This window comes from Oncorhynchus masou, chromosome 3 (assembly GCF_036934945.1).
Source record: "Oncorhynchus masou masou isolate Uvic2021 chromosome 3, UVic_Omas_1.1, whole genome shotgun sequence".
Taxonomy (NCBI): domain Eukaryota; kingdom Metazoa; phylum Chordata; class Actinopteri; order Salmoniformes; family Salmonidae; genus Oncorhynchus; species Oncorhynchus masou.
Genome location: NC_088214.1, coordinates 41,628,673 through 41,646,138, shown reverse-complemented (window position 1 = coordinate 41,646,138; position 17,466 = coordinate 41,628,673). Strand labels below are relative to the sequence as shown.

The 17,466-nt window shown below is 42.9% G+C and overlaps 1 protein-coding gene across 1 annotated transcript in view; it reads left to right on the top strand.

Moving 5' to 3' along the window:
* LOC135517017 (carboxyl-terminal PDZ ligand of neuronal nitric oxide synthase protein-like) overlaps positions 1 to 16,956 on the top strand; it is a 33,812-nt gene extending 16,856 nt beyond the window's left edge. Inside the window, exons 8-10 of the mRNA XM_064941055.1 lie at positions 3,533 to 3,679; positions 6,696 to 6,864; positions 12,570 to 16,956. Of these exons, the coding sequence (XP_064797127.1) occupies positions 3,533 to 3,679; positions 6,696 to 6,864; positions 12,570 to 13,096 (843 nt within the window). The 3' untranslated portion in view covers positions 13,097 to 16,956. The remainder of the gene's footprint in view (positions 1 to 3,532; positions 3,680 to 6,695; positions 6,865 to 12,569) is intronic.
* The last annotated feature ends 510 nt before the right edge of the window (positions 16,957 to 17,466 follow it).

Sequence of the window (17,466 nt, the reverse complement as noted above, 5' to 3'; positions counted from 1 at the left end):
TCACGCCCTGACCTTAGAGCCTTTTTACGTCTCTATTTGGTTTGGTCAGGGTGTGATTTGGGTTGGCATTCTATGTGCTGTATTTCTTTGTGTTTGGCCAGTGTGGTTCCCAATCAGAGGCAGCTGTCTATTGTTGTCTCTGATTGGGAATCATACTTAGGTAGCCACCCCCTCCCCTCCCCCACCTATGTTGTGGGATCTTGTCCTTGTGTTGTTGCTGTTGAACCCTACTAGGCTGTATGTTTCGTTGGTGTTCTTGTTTTTCTGGTTATCATTAAAGAATATGATTAACCTACCCCACGCTGCATCTTGGTCTAATTCCACCAACGACGATCGTTCCAACTACTTCAAATACCACTTGAGTAGAAGTCAAAGTATATGGTTTTAAATATAGTTACGTTTCAAAAGTAAATATAATTGCTAAAATATACTTAAGTATCAAAAATAATAGTATAAATTGTTTAAAATAATGTATGGGGTTGCAAAATGCCAGTAACTTCCCCAAAATGTCCTGGTTTTCCTGAAAGCCTGGTTGGATTCCTGGAATCAAATCAAATCAAATTTATTTATATAGCCCTTCGTACATCAGCTGATATCTCAAAGTGCTGTACAGAAACCCAGCCTAAAACCCCAAACAGCAAGAAATGCAGATGTAGAAGCACGGTGGCTAGGAAAAACTCCCTTGCAAGGCCAAAACCTAGGAAGAAACCTAGAGAGGAACCAGGCTATGTGGGGTGGCCAGTCCTCTTCTGGCTGTGCCGGGTGGAGATTATAACAGAACATGGCCAAGATGTTCAAATGTTCATAAATGACCAGCATGGTCGAATAATAATAAGGCAGAACAGTTGAAACTGGAGCAGCAGCACGGTCAGGTGGACTGGGGACAGCAAGGAGTCATCATGTCAGGTAGTCCTGGGGCATGGTCCTAGGACTCAGGTCCTCCGAGAGAGAGAAAGAAAGAGAGAAGGAGAGAATTAGAGAACGCACACTTAGATTCACACAGGACACCGAATAGGACAGGAGAAGTAATCCAGATATAACAAACTGACCCTAGCCCCCCGACACATAACCAATGCAGCATAAATACTGGAGGCTGAGACAGGAGGGGTCAGGAGACACTGTGGCCCCATCCGAGGACACCCCCGGACAGGGACAAACAGGAAGGATATAACCCCACCCATTTTGCCAAAGCACAGCCCCCACACCACTAGAGGGATATCTTCAACCACCAACTTACCATCCTGAGACAAGGCTGAGTATAGCCCACAAAGATCTCCGCCACGGCACAACCCAAGGGGGGGCGCCAACCCAGACAGGATGACCACATCAGTGAATCAACCCACTCAGGTGACGCACCCCTTCCAGGGACGGCATTAGAGAGCCCCATTAAGCCAGTGACTCGGCCCCTGTAATAGGGTTAGAGGCAGAGAATCCCAGTGGAAAGAGGGGAACCGGCCAGGCAGAGACAGCAAGGGCGGTTCATTGCTCCAGAGCCTTTCCATTCACCTTCCCACTCCTGGGCCATACTACACTCAATCATATGACCCACTGAAGAGATGAGTCTTCAGTAAAGACTTAAAGGTTGAGACCGAGTTTGCGTCTCTGACATGAGTAGGCAGACCGTTCCATAAAAATGGAGCTCTATAGGAGAAAGCCCTGCCCCCAGCTGTTTGCTTAGAAATTCTAGGGACAATTAGGAGGCCTGCGTCTTGTGACCGTAGCGTACGTGTAGGTATGTATGGCAGGACCAAATCAGAGAGATAGGTAGGAGCAAGCCCATGTAATGCTTTGTAGGTTAGCAGTAAAACCTTGAAATCAGCCCTTGCTTTGACAGGAAGCCAGTGTAGAGAGGCTAGCACTGGTGTAATATGATCAAATTGTTTGGTTCTAGTCAGGATTCTAGCAGCCGTATTTAGCACTAACTGAAGTTTATTTAGTGCTTTATCCGGGTAGCCGGAAAGTAGAGCATTGCAGTAGTCTAACCTAGAAGTGACAAAAGTATGGATAAATTTTTCTGCATCATGTTTGGACAGAAAATTCTGATTTTTGCAATGTTACGTAGATGGAAAAAAGCTGTCCTTGAAATGGTCTTGATATGTTCTTCAAAAGAGAGATCAGGGTCCAGAGTAACGCCGAGGTCCTTCACAGTTTTATTTGAGACGACTGTACAACCATTAAGATTAATTGTCAGATTCAACAGAAGATCTCTTTGTTTCTTGGGACCTAGAACAAGCATCTCTGTTTTGTCCGAGTTTAAAAGTAGAAAGTTTGCAGCCATCCACTTCCTTATGTCTGAAACACATGCTTCTAGCAAGGGCAATTTTGGGGCTTCACCATGTTTCATTGAAATGTACAGCTGTGTGTCATCCGCATAGCAGTGAAAGTTAACATTATGTTTTCGAATAACATCCCCAAGAGGTAAAATATATAGTGAAAACAATAGTGGTCCTAAAACGGAACCTTGAGGAACACCGAAATGTACAGTTGATTTGTCAGAGGACAAACCATTCACAGAGACAAACTGATATCTTTCCGACAGATAAGATCTAAACCAGGCCAGAACTTGTCCGTGTAGACCAATTTGGGTTTCCAATCTCTCCAAAAGAATGTGGTAATCGATGGTATCAAAAAGCAGCACTAAGGTCTAGGAGCACGAGGACAGATTCAGAGCCTCGGTCCGATGCCATCAAAATGTCATTTACCACCTTCACAAGTGCCGTCTCAGTGCTATGATGGGGTCTAAAACCAGACTGAACCATTTCGTATACATTGTTTGTCTTCAGGAAGGCAGTGAGTTGCTGCGCAACAGCCTTTTCTAAAAATTTTGAGAGGAATGGAAGATTCAATATAGGCCGATAGTTTTTTATATTTTCTGGGCCAAGGTTTGGCTTTTTCAAGAGAGGCTTTATTACTGCCACTTTTAGTGAGTTTGGTACACATCCGGTGGATAGAGAGCCGTTTATTATGTTCAACATAGGAGGGCCAAGCACAGGAAGCAGCTCTTTCAGTAGTTTAGTTGGAATAGGGTCCAGTATGCAGCTTGAAGGTTTAGAGGCCATGATTATTTTCATCATTGTGTCAAGAGATATAGTACTAAAACACTTGAGCGTCTCTCTTGATCCTAGGTCCTGGCAGAGTTGTGCAGATTCAGGACAACTGAGCTTTGAAGGAATATGCAGATTTAAAGAGGAGTCCGTAATTTGCTTTCTCATAATCATAATCTTTTCCTCAAAGAAGTTCATGAATTTATCACTGCTAAAGTGAAAGTCATCCTCTCTTGGGGAATGCTGCTTTTTAGTTAGCTTTGCGACAGTATCAAAAAGGAATTTCGGATTGTTCTTATTTTCCTCAATTAAATCAGGAGGGAATAAGCAGCAAATCTGGGAATCCTCCAACCAGGATTTCTGGAAAACCAGGGAATTTTGGGGAAAGTTACTGTTATCTTACAACTCTTGCAGTATGTAATGCATTGTGTATCCTCAGTCATTATAGATCATAATCACTGACCTGGTCCTCATTTTCCCCATCCAAGGACCCAACCCAGCAGCTGACCACATCCAGGTCAGGGCCACCTGTGTCAAGCTTGCTAGCTGTGGACTGCTCTGTGGCACACCAGGTGCAGCTTCTCCAGAGACAGCTCCAGCAGCAGGAGCAGCAGGCCCAGGCTGCTGCAGCACAGGTAGACACACGTTTCCAAACAGTTCCAAATGATGGTTTGCCTTGTTGAATGCAGCTCATGCGTGTGGGTCTGCGCTATTCAAACATGTTGATGTTCAGTTTGCCAAAGTAATGTACACTGTTAGTAAAGGCAGTTTAGACCAGAAACATACGCTTTGATTTGCAGTGCGTAAACAGTACCTTTAAAGTTGCTAGCTAACAACCTGAAAACTGGAGTGTGTGAACAGCACAAGTGGCTCAACTAGGGTTTCAAAGCTACCGGCAATTTACCAAAGTTACTGGAATATTCTCTAATTTTGATAATTAACTGGCAATCTATGGCAATCTATTGTGCTTTGGTCATTTATATTTGAATAACTTTTTTTTAAAGTATTTTTATTTATATATTAGTATTCCTTTTGTATAACTGTCTGAGTTTCTAGTGGATACACCATATGGTTCAAGAGAAAATGTATTTAAAAAGCATCTAATCAACAATGGAATTATTTTTCAATTTAACTCTGCAACTCTTTCAACTAACTTATTTCACAGCTGCCACCAGCTTGGCGCCAAAACTTGATGAAATAAATTAAAGTGTGTAAAAAATGGATAGAAATGATATTTTATGCTGAAACCCTCATATTAAACACCAATGGTATTGACTAAATTGCCTGTTTTATATTTAGGGTGATGTTTTACAGCCTTGTCATAAAAATGTGTATTTTAAAATCGTCTTAGCTGTTTGATTATTTAATATATTTTACAACGCGATATGGCCACACAGAGGGCCAGAGATAATTAGACACCTGTGATAATCAGAAGTACCCAAAAAGGTCACTTGATGTTATATGATTTAATGAAATATATTTAAAAAACTTTGAAGTTAGCAAAATTCGGATAATTTACTGGTAAACTTAGAATGTTTATATCCAGAAATATAACCTCCCTTTGCAACCCTAGGCTCAGCTATTGTCCTACACACAAACCTTTGGTTTAATTTGTTTTGGTTGCAACCCTGAGGTATCCCTATAATGATTGACAGTTCAACAAGGCAATTGTGGCTGTAAAGGGGGGACAAGACAGTGCTTTTCATCAAAGGTAGCGCACATCTCTGCTGGAGTAATAAGACATTCCTTATGGCTAATGAGCAAGCCAGCTCAACGGTGTCACTCTGTGCTCTCTTCTGTTTCTTGTTCTCTCTTCTCTTTCCTATAATCACATGGCTTGGTCTAATGAGGTTTGGGCTTACTTTTGATTATAATGAGGGATTCTATCTAATGCTGATTGAACAGCGTCAGAATTGTAGAAGTGAAGAAACATTTGCTTTGATCTTGATCAGTGGGTGTGTGTACCATGAATTTTAATTAGATCTTGTGTGATGTGTGTGTTCACATTTGTTCGTGCCCCTGGTGTGTGAGCCTGCACACAAACATACCTACATACACCACCGGTCAAATGTTTTAGAACACCTACTCATTAAAGGGTTTTTCTTAATTTTTTACTAATTTCTAAATTGTAGAATAATAGTGAAGATATTAAAACTATGAAATAACACATATGGAATCATGTAGTAACCAAAAAAGTGTTAAACAAATCAAAATATATTTTATAAATAGCCATCCTTTCAAATAGCCACCCTTTGCCTTGATGACAGCTTTGCACACTCTTGGCATTCTCTCAACCAGTTTCATGAGGTAGTCACCTGGAATGCTTTTGAATTAACAAGTGTGCCTTAAGTTAATTTGTGGAATTTCTTTCCTTAATGCGTTTGAGCCAAACAATTGTGTTGTGACAAGGTAGGGGGATATACAGAAGATAATCCTATCTGGTAAAAGACCAAGTCCATATTATGGCAAGAACAGCTCAAATAAGCAACGAGAAACGACAGCCCATCATGACTTTAAGACATGACGGTCAGTCAATACGGAACATTTCAAGAACTTTGAAAGTTTCTTCAAGTGCAGTTGCAAAAACCATCAAGCGCTATGATGAAACTGGCTCTCATGAGGACCGACACAGGAATGGAAGACCCAGAGTTACCTCTGCTGCAAAGGACAAGTCCATTAGAGTTACCAGCTCAGACATTGCAGCCCAAATAAATGCTTCAATTGAAGTAACAGACACATCTCAACATCAACTGTTCAGAGGAGAGTGTGAATAAGGCACTCATAATCGAATTGCTGCAAAGAAACCACTACTAAAGGACACCAATAAGAAGAGACTTGCTTAGGAGTCAGAAACACGAGCAATTGACAAATTGGAGAGTCCAAATTGGAGATTTTTGGTTCCAACCACCGTGTCTTTGTGAGACACAGTGTGTGTGAACGCAATATCTCTGCATGAGTCTTTCCCACCGTAAAGCATGGAGGAGGAGGTGTTATGGTGTCGGGGTGCTTTGCTGGTGACACTGTCTGTGATTTATTTTTACACCACTTATTACACTTAACCAGCATGACTACCACAGCATTCTGCAGTGATACGCCATCCCATCTGGTTTGGGCTTAGTGGGACTAGTATTTGTTTTTCAACAAGACAATGACCCAACACACCTCCAGGCTGTGTAAGGGCTATTTGACCAAGGAGAGTGAAGTGCTGCATCAGATGACCTGGCCTCCACAATCCCCCGACCTCAACCAAATTGAGATGGTTTGGGATGAGTCGGACCGCAGAGTGAAGGAAATGCAGCCAAGTGCTCAGCATATGTCAGAACTCCTTCAAGACTGTTGGAAAAGCATTCCAGGTGAAGCTGGTTGAGAGATTGCCAAGAGTGTGCAAAGCTGTCATCAAGGCAAAGGGTGGCTATTTGAAGAATCTCAAACACAAAATGTATTTTGATTTAACACTTTTTTTGTTACTACATGATTGTGTGTTATATAATGTGTTATTTCATAGGTTTTATGTCTTCGCGGTTATTCTACAATGTAGAAAATAGTAAAAATAAAGAGAAACCCTTGAATGAGTAGGTGTTCTAAAACTTTTGACCGGTAGTGTATATGTGTGTGTGCACTCTAACCTCTCTTCTACGTATGCCTACCTAGGTGCGCTTGCTCCAGGACCAGCTGTCAGTGGAGGTGTGTGCCAGGACAGACGCCCAGGCCCGGGTTCAGAGACTCCTACTGCAGAACACTGATCTACTGCAGCACATCTCCCTACTGGTCAATCAGATCCAGGAGCTGGAGCTCAAATCTGTTGCAGGACTCAGCTCCAGTGAGTGGTGGTTCTTCTTTCTATTTGTATTATTTATTAAGGATCCCCATTAGTTCCTGCCTTAATGTTGCCGGACACTACTCCTGGGGTCCAGCAATATTAAGACAGTTATGTACAATCAAAAATATTACATGACATTACATCCCATAAAACTTTTCACAATACATTGTGTGTGCCCTCAGGCCACTACTCTACTACCACATATCTACAATACAAAATCCATGTGTACTTGTATGTAGAGTGTGTGTTATAATGTGTGTGTCTCTTCACAGTCCCTGCTTTTCCATGAAGTGTGTTTTTATCTGTTTTTTAAAATCTGATTCTACTGCTTACATGGCTCTATGTAGTAACGTGCGCCTCCCATAATCTGTTCTGGACTTTGAGATTGTGATTGCGGTGGTATGTCTTGTGGGTTATGCATGGGTGTCCAAGTTGCTTGCTAGTAGTTTAACCAGACAACGTTACTCCAGGGTTACTCAAAGCAATTTTGTCACCTCAACATGCTCATTTTCCACATTATTCATTACTAGATTTAGTTGAGGTTTAGGGTTTAGTAAATGATTTGTCCCAAATACAATGGTTTTAGTTTTTGAAATATTTAGGACTAACTTATTTCTTGCAACCCATTCTGAAACTAACTGCAGCTCTTTATTATGTAAGGTAAGGGTACTAGACAGCTGCCCTGGGGAATTCCTGATTCTACCTGGATTATGTTGGAGAGGCTTCCATTAAATAACACCATTGATGTTCTGTTAGACAGACACAATATAGCAGGAGGTGTAAAGCCATAACACATACGTTTTTCCAGCAACAGACTATGATCGATAATGTCAAAAGCCGCACTGAGGTCTAACCAAACAGCTCCCACAATTGTTTTATCATCAATTTCTCTCAGCCAATCATCAGTCATTTGTGTAAGTGTCTTCCATACATGTTGAATCTCCTTCCCTATAAGCGTGCTGAAAATCTGTCAATTTGTTTACTGTAAAAAAGCATTATCTGGACAAGCACAATTTTTTCCCAAAAGTGTACTAAGGAAGAGAGAAGGCTAATTGGTTGGCTATTTGAGCCAGTAAAGGGGGCTTTACTGTTCTTTGGTAGCGGAATTACTTTTCCTTCCCACCAGGCCTGAGGGCACACTTTCAAATAGGAGTGGCATCTCTTACTTTTTCTTCATCCCTTCACTATTTGATTGTCTGCCTTTCTTTATTCTCTCTCCCTCCTCTTCCATTTATATTTCTCTCCCACCCTGGGGCGGCAGGGTAGTCTAGTGGTTAGAGCATTGGACTAGTAACCGAAAGATTGCAAGTTCAAATCCCCAAGCTGACAAGGTACAAAATCTGTCATTCTGCCCCTGAACAGGCAGTTAACCCACCGTTCCTAGGCCGTTATTGAAAATAAGAATTTGTTCTTAACTGACTTGCCTAGTAAAATAAAGGTATAAAATATATTTAAAAAAATCTCTCTCTTTCTTCATCCATCTCTCATAATATATAATAATATATCCCATTTAGCAGACGCTTTTGTCCAAAGCGACTTACAAGTCGGCTGGGGCCACTACTTTTACATATGGGTGGCCCCAGAGGGAATCGAACCCACGACGCTTGGCAAGCGCCATGCTCTACCGACTGAGCCACACAGGACCATCATCCCTCCCTCTCTTATCTCTTCATCCCTTTTTCTCCACTCACCCTCTTCATCCTTGTTTCTCTTCTCCTCTCTCACCTGCCTACCTTCTCTTTCTTTGGTTCTCTTGCTCTTCCTTTCACACAGTTGATTCTGTACTGTTATGTCAACTCAGCAAAAAGAGAAACGTCCCTTTTTCAGGACCCTGTCTTTCAAAGATGATTCGTAAAGATTCAAATAACTCCACAAATCTTCATTGTAAAGGGTTTAAACATGGTTTCCCATGCTTGTTCAATGAACCATAAACAATTAATGAACATGCACCTGTGGAACGGTCATTAACTTCTTGGTGACAGGGGGCAGTATTTTCACATCCGGATGAAATGCATGCCCAAATTAAACTGCCTGCTACCCATCCCCAGAAGATAAGATATGCATATTATTAGTATATGTGGATTGAAAACACTCTGAAGTTTTTAAATCTGTTTGAATAATGTCTGTGAGTATAACAGAACTTATGTAGCAGGCGAAACCCAGAGGAAAAACCATTCAGATTTTTGTTCTTTTTTTAGAGGTCACTCTTTTTCAATGAGATTTCATTGGGAATTCAGATTTCTAAGGGACCTTCTTGCAGTTCCTACCACTTCCACTGGATGTCCCCAGTCTTTTAGAAATTGGTTGAGGTTTTTCCTTTGTGTAATGAAGAAGTAGCCATGTTCAAATCGAGGGTCACTTCAAGTGTACTGTTTGTTAGAGGCGCGTGACCAGAAAGGTAGCGTCAGTTTGTTTTCTTCCTGTATTGAACACAGATCATCCCATCTTCAATTTTATTGATTATTTACTTTAATAAATACCTAAAGTTGTATTACAAAAGTAGTTTGAAATGTTTTGGCAAAGTTTAAAGGTAAATTTTGAGAAATCTTGTAGTCACGTTGCTCAATTTGGAACAGGTGTTTTTCTGGATCAAACTCGCCAAATAAATGGACATTTTGGACTGCTCAAAAAAATAAAGGGAACACTAAAATAACACATCCTAGATCTGAATGAATGAAATCACACATTTGATTTCCATTGATCATTTTTATCAACCCATGGAGGTCTTGGATTTGGAGTCACACTCAAAATTAAAGTGGAACCCCACACTACAGGCTGATCCAACTTTGATGTAATGTCCTTAAAACAAGTCAAAATGAGGCTCAGTAGTGTGTGTGGCCTCCACGTGCCTGTATGACCTCCCTACAACGCCTGGGCATGCTCCTGATGAGGTGGCGGATGGTCTCCTGAGGGATCTCCTCCCAGACCTGGACTAAAGCATCCTCCAACTCCTGGACATTCTGTGGTGCAACGTGGCGTTGGTGGATGGAGCGAGACATGATGTCCCAGATGTGCTCAATTGGATTCAGGTCTGGGGAACGTGCGGGCCAGTCCATAGCATCAATGCCTTCCTCTTTCAGGAACTGCTGACACTCCAGCCACACGAGGTCTAGCATTGTCTTGCATTAGGAGGAGCCCAGGGCCAACCGCACCAGCATATGGTCTCACAAGGGGTCTGAGGATCTCATCTCTGTACCTAATGGCAGTCAGGCTACCTCTGGCGAGCACATGGAGGGCTGTGCAGCCCCCCAAAGAAATGCCACCCCACCCCACACCATGACTGATCCACCGCCAAACCGGTCATGCTGGAGGATGTTGCAGGCAGCAGAACGTTCTCCACGGCGTCTCCAGACTCTGTCACGTCTGTCACATGTGCTCAGTGTGAACCTGCTTTCATCTTTGAAGAGCACAGGGCGCCAGTAGTGAATTTGCCAATCTTGGTGTTCTCTGGCAAATGTCAAACGTCCTGCACGGTGTTGGTGCTGTAAGCACAACCCCTACCTGAGGACGTCGGGCCCTCATACCACCCTTATGGAGTCTGTTTCTGACCGTTTGAGCCGACACATGCACATTTGTGGCCTGTTGGAGGTCATTTTGCAGGGCTCTGGCAGTGCTCCTCCTGGTCCTCCTTGCACAAAGGCGGAGGTAGTGGTCCTGCTGCTGGGTTGTTGCCCTCCTACGGCCTCCTCCACGTCTCCTGATGTACTGGCCTGTCTCCTGGTAGTGCCTCTATGCTCTGGACACTACGCTGACAGACACAGCTCGCATTGATGTGCCATCCTGGATGAGCTGCACGACCTGAGCCACTTGTGTGGGTTGTAGACTCCATCTCATGCTACCACTAGAGTGAAAGCACCGACAGCATTCAAAAGTGACCAAAACATCAGCCAGGAAGCATAGGAACTGAGATGTGGTCTGTGGTCACCACCTGCAGAACCACTCCTTTATTGGGGGTGTCTTGCTATTTGCCTATCATTTCCACCTGTTGTCTATTCCATTTGCACAACAGCATGTGAAATGTATTGTCAATCAGTGTTGCTTCCTAAGTGGACAGTTTGATTTCACAGAAGTGTGATTGACTTGGAGTTACATTGTTTTGTTTAAGTGTTCCCTTTATTTTTTTGAGCAGTGTATATCGACTTAATTAATTGAACAAAAAGGCAATTTTTGATGTTTATGGGACATTTTGGAGTGCCAACAGAAGAAGCTCGTCGAAGGTAAGGCATGATTTATATTCATATTTCTGCGTTTTCTGTCGTGCCTGTAGGGTTGAAATATGTTTTCTCTTTTGTTTACGTAGGTGCTATCCTCAGATAACAGCATCATTTGTTTCCCGCCGAAAAGCGTTTTTGAAATCTGACATGTTGGCTGGATTCACAACACGTGCAGCTTTAATTTGGTATCTTACATGTGTGATTTCATGAAAGTTTTTACAGTAATTTATTTGTATTTGGCGCTCTGCATTTTCCCTGGCTTTTGGCCAGGTGGGATGCTAGCGTCCCACATAACCTCTCTGGGATAAGACACTGACAGCTTACAGAAGGTAGGCAAATAAGGTCACAATTATGGAAACTTAGGACACTAAAGAGGCCTTTCTACTGACTCTGAAAAACACCAAAAGTAAGATGCACAGGGTCCCTGCTCATCTGCGTGAACGTGCCTTACGCATGCTGCAAGGAGGCATGAGGACTGCAGATGTGGCCAGGGAAATAAATTGCAATGTCTGTACTGTGAGATGCCTAAGACAGCGCTACAGGGAGACAGGACGGAGAGGTGATTGTCCTCGCAGTGGTAAACCACGTGTAACAACACACATACAGGATGGTGTGATGTTCGGTACAGGATGGCAACAACTGCCCAAGTTAAACTAGGAACGCACAATCCATACATCAGTGCTCAGACTGTCCGCAATAGGCTAAGAGGCTGGACTGAGGGCTTGTTGGCCTGTTGTAAGGCAGGTACTCACCAGACATCATCGGAAACAATGTCGCCTATGGGCACAAACCCACCATCGCTGGACCAGACAGGACTGGCAAAAAGTGCTCTTCACTGACGAGTCGCGGTTTTGTCTCACCATACTGCTCGTTCTGTGTGTGATTGCCTGCAAGGAATGTCAGTGTTCTGCCATGGCCAGTGACGAGCCCGTTCTCAATCCCATTGAGCACGTCTGGGACCTGTTGGATCGGAGGGTGAGGGCTAGGGCCATTTCCCCCAGAAATACCGGGAACTTGCGGGTGCCTTGGTGAAAGAGTGGGGTAACATCTCACAGCAAGAACCAGCCAAATCTGGTGCAGTCCATGAGGAGCTGCACTGCAGTACTTAATGCAGCTGGTGTCCACACCAGATACGGTCTGTTACTTTTGATTTTGACCTCCCCTTTGTTCAGGGACACATTATTCCATTTCCGTTAGTCACATGTCGGTGGAACTTGTTCATTTTATGTCTGTTGTTGAATCTTATGTTCATACATACATTTTCATGTTAAGATTGCTGAAAATAAACACAGTTGACAGTGAAGACGTTTCTTTTTCTGCTGAGTTTTAAAATAATTATCCACATTGACATCATGGCTCGTAAGCAACACTGTCATCTTGCCCTTTTTAATCTATCATCATCTCCCGTCCTCAACTCACTTCCTCTCGCTATATTCCCTCCACTCATCTTCTTTCCTCCATTCCAACAAATTCTCTCTCTTCTCTCCACAGTGGGCTCCCAAGACAGTCTGCTGGAGATCACCTTCCGTGCCAAGCCCCCCTCCTTGCTACATGACATCACCACCACCACCACCACCCACACCTCCATGGGCCCCCTGCAGGTTCAGCCCCAGATAACCAATGGCCCCTGGGCCTCCATCCTACCAGGGGCCTCTCCTCCAGGGACCAGGGCCCCGGACAGCCACTCTCTGGGCCCGGGCGGAGTGAGGCTGGAGTGCTTCCGCTTCCCTCGCAGTGGGGGAGGGGACAACCACGAGAGCCAGAACCAGGAGGCTGAGAGTCCATGCTCGGGCTGCCCAGGCGGGGACTCCCCTCTGGGGGTTCTTGGATCCCTGGAGCTCCTCCGTTTCCGGGAGTCGGGGATAGGTTCGGAGTACGAGTCCAACGCGGATGAGAGCAGTGACAGGGACAGCTGGGGGCGGGGAGAGGGGGCACGGCCTGAGGGCGTGGCACTTCTGTTCAACGTAATGAATGCGGAGAGCCCCGCGGACTGTCTGGGTGATGAGGTGGCCGTGTAGCCCTCCGCGGCTTCGACTTCACCCAAGAACAAAATCATATCACACAGTCTACAGTTCTATGGTGTTAACTGTTCACCACCCTCCAAACTCTGCTCTGCAGTCCTTTTGTTTGATATTTGTTTGTTGCATTTTTTTGTATTTGTTGGATATTTTGTTTTTGTTTATATTTGGTCACGTTTGTCTGATGTTTATTTATATCTGTTGCAGTTAATTACATGTGTTTCTTGAATGTGTTTACATTTTTCCATACATTTTGTCTCAGCACTTGACTTGCGACTGCTGTTCCTGCTCTCCTGGGCTTACTGCAGTGTAGCTGTAGTTTGTGTAACAGCTGTCTAAATATGTGGTTCTGGCCTGTGTTATTGAAGCATTGTGTAATAGTGAAACACACCCAGCATGGCCAGTCGTTGGCGCTGTTTTTTTTTTTTGACGAAAAGACTCTGAATGAGTTGAAAATGAGTAAACGTCTAATGTAAAGACTGCGAACTTCAAAAGCCCGCTGTACTAGTGCTGTATTACATGACTGGATCATATTTGTGACTGACAATTGATTCAAGACAGTTTACATTCAAGTTTTCCTCCACCGTGATGCTCCATGCAATAAGTCCTCTTTCCCAAGACTTTGGTACGATTCACTTTTGAGCCAACTCAATATCATACACCCAAACAGTTGTTGTTATTTGTTTGGTGCAATTGAAGAAAGAAAAAAAAATGAGTGGTCTTTTGTTGAATGACAACACACACTTCATTGAATAATCCCTACTCTTGACCAATGACTGATGAAGGGGCGTAGACTTCGGCACCGAACATCAGCTTGCCTCAATTTCTTTTGTGTTCACAAACAGCCGAACAAACCCTTACCGAAGACCAAAACTTCACAAAATGGCGTCATAATATATGCATGAACTGTTCCAAACTGTTTCGGAAGGGAAGCGGACGCCTTAAGTGTACAATATATATCACCACAGTTATTTACCCTCTCTCCCAATACAAGGCATGCTAGGGTTTAGATGGAACCAATACTATCTCAATAGTTTCTAATATCAAATTTAAATCAAATGTATTTATATAGCCCTTCGTACATCAGCTGATATCTCAAAGTGCTGTACAGAAACCCAGCCTAAAACCCCAAACAGCAAGAAAAGCAGGTGTTGAAGCACTAATAGAGTAGAGGTTTGAAGCCAATTGAATATCACTTAGCCAAAAGGTTATAACACCTATATCTACACTAGCTCAACATAGCGATTTTTCCCTCTCCCAAGATTAAGGCGGTTAGGATTCAGTTTGGAGCCAACTATATATCACTACTCTTTAGACATTTACTGACTTTATCATCCCCCTAAGGACAATTTGTTTGCAACACAGAGGTGTGTGTGTGTAACAAAATCAGCAGCAGCATATTTAGCAGGTTCTGCTCTCCCTGCAGCTTGGCTGTCACTGCTCCCCCATGTCTCCGTACTGCACCAATGCCGCATTGTCATGTTCTAATGGCCCAGCTGTCAAACAGGCGGGACTTTTTGAGTCGGCTCCAAGCCACTGACTCATCGTATTGGGACTACGTCTTTGAGCGCTCTACAAATCGATACATCGCTTACATCGCTCTCTTTTTTAATGTGTTTTACACTCTCCCTCTCTCTCTCCCTCACACACACACACACACACACACACACTATTTTTCCCTGTCACCCTCCATTTTTTTATTATTTATTTACTAAATACTAATCACACAGAATTACACATACACATAATTAAATCGTAACTTGATTACAAATTACGTCATAAAGGAAAAAGTCCCTAGCGGGCGGAACAGATATGACAGCTGGTTACACAAAAGAAAAGGGCTGGGTTTGAGTGAAAGAGCGGGAAGACTGAGGAACAAAGGGCGAAGCTGTGCTATAGTAAATACAGAATCTTATGCATTCTAAATTACCGCCCATTTGGAAAAGGAAAATGCAATAAATATTTACTCTGAGCTGCGCTTCGGTAGGTTGGTGGTAGATGGAAGGCCGTGTTGCCCAACCGAGTCCTTTGTCCTTAGAAGAATGTCTCTGCTGGTAAATTGGATACGTTGTAGTAATGCTGTTGTCTGGTAGAAGGGATACTCTGTCTGTTCCTTCCTAACCTGCGTTTGCAGCTGCTGTTGCTAACTCAAAGGCTAGGAGGTATCACTTCTGTAGTGAATAAGAGTTCAAAGTACATACCATTCGCAACCAAAGCTCACGCTGATGTTGTCTTCGTTCTGTAGTTATCTGAACCATTCTGACATCGGACCGTCGTCCTCACATCCTCGGAACAGGAGGTTACATTGTCGTCAAGGCTTTATATAGGAAGGGAGAGGAGGGCGTGTTTGAAAAGTTTTATAGCCCATGTCCCTTCACAGGGGTGGAGCCACTGATTGAGCATAGCCCTAACCTTATGAAAACCCAAATCTCACATTTTAGAAGCTAAAATCCCATTTCATCCCATCACGAATAATTTCATATTCAAACATGTAAATTGAACAACAATTCCATGTGAATCCGATAACTCTGATGTGTAGACTTTCCACTGTAGAATTTGTCATCTTATCATTGATGAGAATGTCTCTGATGACAACCGAACTGACATCATATTCATTAAGTACCACCGCATATGTTCAATTGGTTGGAATACCAGAATATAGTTCATTTCCCATCACCTTCTGATGTTCCCAGAATCTCTATGTTAACCAAGTAGGGTAGAGAGAGGAAAAAGGGGGAAGAGGTATTTTTGACTGTCATAAACCTACCCCCAGGCCAACTTCATGACACTCTCAATAGTTTATTTTCAGGGTCATGTCTTTTCTGATATGAAAGTGCACAAAAAGTGGAAAGGGAAGATACATCCAGTTGGACAACTGACTAAGTGCATTCAGTTAGGTGTGATGTCACTAATGCTCTCCTCACTGAATTAAACACCCATTCTCAAATGCCATGTTCGATGTATCTCCTCTTTTAGCTCATCTGAATGAATTAAAAATAGCTTACTGTCGTAGAAGGTGTCCCAAATGGCACCCTATTTCCTATGTAGGGCACTGCATTTGAACAAAACCTGATCAAAATAAGTGCACTACATAGTGAATAGGGTGCCATTTGGGACACATCCTTAGTTCGCCTTATCCAGACCCGGGTTCAAATACTATTTGAAATCTTTGAAATATTTTAAGCATCACCTTTAAGATGGGCGGGGGGGTGCACTTTTGGGACTGTTCTATTACATCCATTGCAAAAGGCAAGCTCAATCAAGCACAGCTGAAGTATTTGAAATTATTTCAAATAGTATTTGAACCCATGTCTGCTCTTCTCATATTCAGCACCGATTCTCCTCTGGATATGACTTTCCGTTCTCCAACTAACGTTGACCTTTTCAACTATCTGTCTCTGTGGGTATTTATAGCTATTTTCTGTCTGTGGACTGTGTTGAGATCATTTTTAAAGGTGCCGGCCTAACTGGGAGAGTGAGAAGACAACAGCGCTGGTCTTCGGATTGGGTCAGTACCCTTGGGAGCATTCGTTAAGCTCAACGTGACAAGACTACTGACACCTCCCTGTTGCCTAACTTTGGGTAGTAATGAGGTCGAACACGTAAATGTTGGACATGCTACAAAACATTTGATGTTTATGGAATCGAGTGTTTTGACTCATCAGAGTTCTGAAGGTGTGTGCCCCTGTCTGATGGTTGACTTCATGACTATATAGCTGATATGACGGTCATTTCTAAATCAGTATTTTCAGTGCTTCAGCTTAAAGTGCAGCCAAAAGTTCCATGAATATCAAGAAAAATATTCAGCTTTTCATTTTTTATTCATTTGTAAATATTAATAAAAACATAATTCCACTTCGAAATTATTGGGTATTATGTGTAGGCCAGTGACACAAAATATCAATTTAATCTATTTTAAATGCAGGAAAAAGTGTGGAAAGGAAAGTGGTGTGAATACTTTCTGAAGGCACTGCAGCTGATTCAGACGATCATTTCTAAATCACAAATTCAGCGCTTCAGCTAAAAGTGCTGCCAAATGTAGGTGACACTTGCTCAACAAATCTTACATTGTTAGCTTAAAAATATGTTTTAACCAGATAATGTAACAATCCCATCATTATTTGAGACAGAGATAATCACACCCTATTTCTTCTGATTGTCAGAGTATGTTGCCAAAAAGCACAACTCTGTAGGACTGACACACCCTGTATTGAGACTACAAAGGAAAGTAGTAAAAATTGCAGTATGGTAACAGCCCAAATATGCTCTTTGTGCTTTGAGGTAACACTCACAGTGGCCTGCAGATGAGTACTAAGAAGAGCACTGTGATAATGATTATTGGAAATTAGAGAACAAAACCTGGGCCAACA